Source organism: Vitis vinifera, chromosome 18, assembly GCF_030704535.1.
Source record: "Vitis vinifera cultivar Pinot Noir 40024 chromosome 18, ASM3070453v1".
Lineage (NCBI taxonomy): Eukaryota > Viridiplantae > Streptophyta > Magnoliopsida > Vitales > Vitaceae > Vitis > Vitis vinifera.
Genome location: NC_081822.1, coordinates 22603585 through 22609199, shown reverse-complemented (window position 1 = coordinate 22609199; position 5615 = coordinate 22603585). Strand labels below are relative to the sequence as shown.

The 5615-nt window shown below is 27.3% G+C and overlaps 1 protein-coding gene across 1 annotated transcript; it reads right to left on the bottom strand.

Moving 5' to 3' along the window:
* Nucleotides 1-3765: 3765 nt before the first annotated feature.
* LOC100252776 (transcription factor SRM1) lies at nt 3766-5165 on the bottom strand. Its single transcript, XM_002264161.3, has 2 exons — nt 4721-5165; nt 3766-4510 (listed from the first exon to the last, which is right to left on the bottom strand). Exons 1-2 carry the CDS (start codon nt 5065-5067, stop codon nt 3856-3858), a joined length of 1002 nt encoding a protein of 333 aa, XP_002264197.1. The 5' UTR covers nt 5068-5165; the 3' UTR covers nt 3766-3855.
* Between the last annotated feature and the right edge of the window lie 450 nt (nt 5166-5615).

The following is a 5615-nucleotide window of genomic DNA, read 5'->3' as shown; positions in this document are numbered from 1 at the left end:
AATCCCATGGTAAAATATAGGATATACATATCCCATGCATAAAAAATTTATTTATTTTATCAATTTTTTATTTTTAATATATTCATTTAATAAAAAAAATCATAATAAATTAAATTTACAATTAAAAAAGAAAAACAAAAAAATGTTTATAAAATAATATTAATATATGATATATAAATTATTTTTATATAATAGATAACAAAAAATAAAAAAAATATTTGTAAAGTTTAAATATTTTAATGATAAATATTGTTAAACATAAATGAAATTTCATTTTTTTAAATATAAAATATTTGAATGTGATATCATTTTTATTTTAAACGTGGGAAAATAATATATATTTCATATTATTTTTTATTTATTTCACAAATTAAATATAAATATAATATAATATAGCATATCTCATTGGATATGCTATTTTAAAATATTAATATGTTCATAGAATATATGTATCCAAAGGATATCATATCCTTGGATATGGATATTCTATCCAATGAAATATGATATAATTTTTATTTTAAACATTGAAAATAATATATATATATATATATATATATATATATATTTCATACTATTTTTTATTCATTTTGCAAATTAAATATAAATATAATATAATATAGCATATCTCATTAGATATGCTATTTTAAAATATCATGTTAATAGGATATGTAAATCCAAAGATATTATATCCTATTGAAAATGATATCCTAAAATATACACATCCTATCTTATCCTAGGAACCAAACTTAACCTATGAATTTAATCACTATTGGTGGAAGCTGATAGTAGTAGGTATTTCCAATAGAGGTAACATGATATCTCATGCACTTTGAGACAGTATATCCCCTTAGGCGATCCTAAGGACGTGTAATCATGAAATTTGTAGGCTTGTAGTAATTCCTTTAGGCCATCTTTGATTGGTCGGATATAGCATAAGATAGGATAAAAGAGGGAATATTATATTTTATCTCATATTTGGTTGGTGATAGGATATGATAAGTTATCTCATTACTTATCATATCCTATGTTCAACTAAATATGAGATAGGATAAGTGGTGAGATATATTATCTACTTTTTATTTTTTATTTGTCTTTATTTTATTTTTAAAATTTATTCCTTTCACATGAGATATGCTAATCTCATGGAAAATTCCATATATAAAAAAAATTATTTTTTATCAATTTTTTATTTTTTAATATACTCATTTTACAATAAATTTTTTGTTATAAATTAAATTTATGATTAAAAAATAAAACTAAAAAAATATTTATAAAATAATATTAATATATGATATATAAATTATTTTTATATATTAAATAACATAACATAAAAAAATTTATTTGTAAAGTTTATTTTAATCATGAATATTGTTAAACATAACGAAATTTTCAATTTTTAAAATAGAAAATATTTGAATGTGATATAATTTTTATTTTAAACAGTGAAAATAATATATATTTCATATTATTTTTTATTCATTTCACAAATTAAATATGATATTATATAATATAATATAGTATTCCTATTGGATATACTACCATAAAATATCATATCCAAGGATATCATATCTCATTGAAAATCATATCATAGGATATGCATATTCTATTCAATGGGATACAATATCTTAGGATATTCATATCCTATCCTATCCCACCAATTAGATGTAGGCTTAGTCAACCCATCTTAGGTTTGGATCACTGAATTTAGTTCACTAGACCCTAATTAATTAATTAGTCCTATCAAACTCCAATTAATTAATTAATTAGCTTAATAAAAAAAATACTATTTATAAATTCTTATGCAATCTTATGTTTTTACCAAGATGTCCTTATGCATACATGATACGAATAAAAAACTTATGCATCCCTAAAAAATTGTGCTACCAAGGAATATATACTCAAATGGGCACCATTATGACCTATGGGAAAATACTGGCTCACTAAAAATCTAATTCTAAAATTGACTCCACATCCCGCTATAAAGAGTCAACTGCAATCCAATATCCTATGATGTTAAATTGAGATATAAAGTTCGAGTCCATGACCTATTATTCATTATATTCAAATTGCCTATAAACTGGTGTTCGTATTCTTAAAAGGTAGATGTTACCAACTATTCAAGATTATTTCTACATTTTTTGAATATCAGATCCTTCTATTATGTGATCAACTGACATACTCTAATTCTCTAAATATATGTCAAATTCCACTTAAGAATTACAATGATCACAAATTGTTATATGTAGTAGTTTATTTTTCATTATTTTACATGTTTGTATAATTATTTTTTAAAATAGTCATAAAAAAAACAAGTGAATAGAATTTAAAATAACTAAACGATATTCCTTGAAAACACCATATTTTCTGTTTTTAATAACAGAAATTAAAAAACAGTGGTTGTAAAACATGTTTTTTTTGTTTTCTTTTTTTTTTTTTGTTCTAAAAAATAAAGTTGTTCTAAAAAATAGTTGTAAAATAGGATCTTACAGATGATAACAATTATGGGATGGGTACCACCTCCTCCATATTCTACATTAATTTTTTGCTTTGTTTCTTCTTTTATCTATTCCTTTAAAATTTTCAAGAAACAAATATAGTGAGATAAAAAAACAAAAAGTTATTTTTTTCTTCACCATTTCTTTTATAAAAAAACTGAGAAAATTTTGAAAAAAATACATTCTGAAAACAAACACCACCTTAGTCTTAATATTTTCGTACATAATCAAAATGGAGAAATTTTTTATATTTTTTACTTGTATGTTCTCTTTCTATTCTATTTCCCTTGAAGGTTTTCAAAAACATTAACATAGCCAGAGTGCTAAATGGTAGGCAAACTAGGAGCATAAATAATTATAATCATCCACTTATTAAATTCTAAAATTAAAAACACTAGTTCTTCAACTTTATTTTACAATCATAAAAAAATGCAAATTTAAATAGAACCTAGAACTCAGTTGTAAACATCAAGATGTTGAGAAATTTTTAATTTCTATTTTGGCTTGTTCTATAATAATAAATATTTAAGTGAGGTCAAATACTAAAATCACATGGAATATTTAGATAAAAATATTGTAAAGGCAAGAACGAAGGAGAAAAGAGGAGAGATCGCGAACCAAATTTTTCTCCCACATTTTAGTAGTATTTGGTAAACCAATTTAATAATTTAAAATGATTTAATAACTTAATTTAAGTCATTAAATAAATTAAAACACTTTTTCTATCATACTAAAAGTAACTTGTTGATATTAATTAACATAATTAAATTGAATCATTGATTACAATTTTTAACTGAATAGAAAAAGGTAAATATTTTACCTTTTTCTATTCAACTAAAAAATTGACACCACCTATTTGGTAAAATAATTCAATGGTATAATTTAAAGTAAAAATCAATTTTATAATAAGTAAAAAAATTAACCTATTTTTAAGTCCATATTTTTATTTTACCTTTTTATACCTATTTATCGTAATTATCTCAATGATCTCTTTTCTAATTTATAAAAATTAAATAATAAATTTAAAGTAAATAACTTAAATATAATAAAGCCTACTCCAAAGATCTCGTTGCAACTAACAACTACATGCAGGTAAAACAAAAACATAAATTATATATATTGTTCATAGAATAAATTGTATTAGAAAATATAAAAATCTATGGTTATCGAGTATTTTATCCAAATCCAAACATTTGTAAATTGTCAGTGATACAACTAAGTTGAGTTTAAGATAAAATACTAGTCGGTATTTACAGGGGAAGGCATATAACCTAAACCATGATAAAGCATTAAATCATGATATGCTGCTGCTTTCTACATAGTCTGCTTTCTATATGGTGATATAGAAAACATTCAAGATTCATCTTGAGAAAAAGTGAGTAAAAGTTTGAAACCCTCCCCCTCCTTGTTGAGGAAAAGTTTGCAATTGCAACTCTGGGAAATTTGTGGGATATCCTATTCCCTCTCCTTGAGCAAGTTGAACTTGTTGACCTTGTTGATCTGGGAAATTGTGAGGATAGTTGGGGAAGTTTTGGAGGGTAGTGTTGATATCTTGAGCTTGTTTGTCTGGGAAATTGGTGGGGAAGTTGTCGAAGACAGTGTTGTTGATATCTTGAGCTTGTTGATCTGGGAAATTTGTGGGATAGTTGGGGTAGTTGTTGAGGGTAGTTTTGATATCTTGAGGTTGTTGATCTGGGAAGTTATTGGGGAAGTGGTGAACTTGTTGTTGATCTGGGAAATTATTGGGGAGATCGGAAAAGTTGTCGAGGTTGTCAATAACTTCGTCTTTTTGTTGACCTGAGAAATTATTGGGGAAATCGGAGGGGGAGAAATTCTCGATGGTGTTGATATCATGGATGCTGGATCTCTTCCTCTCTTTCTTCACAGAATTTTGGCGGAGGTAGAACTTCTGGGCATGGCTGGCAACCTGGGTTGGCGTTCTTGTTATCACCACATGTCTTGAAATGCTCCTCCAATCGCCTTTTCCAAATCTAACAAGCCCCGATAGAAATAATCTGCAAATCTACGTATACCCATAAGATACATTTGCTTTGCATGAGCCATGCATGAAGATATTTCAATGCCAAAACATTGACGCCTCTGCAATATTCTTTTTAATTCCCTTAAAAAAAAATATTGTTTGAGACTTTTTCTCAGAAACCAAACAGAAAAAGAAAATTTATTATAGTAAAAACAGATGTTAATAATAATAATAATAAAAGGACCTGTGTTCTACTTCAGTCCATGGAGTCCCTTTCTTTCTCTCAACCTCCTTTGTTTTCTTCCCAACCGAGTCATGGCTCGTTCTGGGCTCCGTCTCCCGCCTCCACGCCTCCTCCAGGTAGCTGGGCATCTCAACGTTGCCGTTTTCAATGTTCGTAACGTCCTCCACCAGCAGCTCGTAGTGCAGCTTCATGTCCTCGGGCGTCTTTCCCGGCAGCTGCTGGGCTATACTCAGCCACCGATCCGGCATCTCCTCGGGGAAGATGGCCAAGGCCTGCTCAAAAATCTTATCATCAAGGCGAGTCCAATGAGTCCGAATCAACTGGGAGGGGAAGGGATCGCAGTCCATGTTGCACCGATAACTTTATCTCTTATGGTGAGAATTTAATCTTAATTCTATTATATACAAAGAAAGAGAGTCTGGTTTTGCTGGGAGACTTTTCCAGAGTTTCCTGAGAATCAAACACTAAAATATCCAACCGTGAAGCTGAAATATTAGCTGTTCATGAGAAAGAGTTGTTATTCTGTTTGTGGAATTTACCATCTCCCACTCTTCTAATTCCACACGTTTTTTCTTTCGTTAGTTTTTCCACTACTGACTCCTTGAATTTACACTCTTTTCAGTTAATTTATTTTTTCAAATATTTATTTTAAATACAATGGGAAAAAAAGGGCCACAATCATCAAGTAAAATAAAAAAATAAAAATAAAAATCTGAAAAAAAAAATATATCTTGCCGCTTGTTATGTTAAACTTTTCCACCATCTATTGAAATTCCTATTAAAATGGGTTGTTAGATATTTGAAAAAAAAAAAAAAAAAACCTTTTCCAACAAACTCTATTGAAAACCCAAAAAAATAAATAAAAAATAGTTTTTTCGTATTTGATTTCATTATC

Excerpts from the sequence above, each read along its gene's own strand:
- LOC100252776 (XM_002264161.3), bottom strand. The coding sequence starts at position 5,067 with ATGGACTGCGATCCCTTCCCCTCCCAGTTGATTCGGACTCATTGGACT. Across the intron at positions 4,511-4,720 it reads TGGACTGAAGTAGAACACAG|ATTATTTCTATCGGGGCTTG; the intron begins GTCCTTTTATTA and ends GTAGATTTGCAG.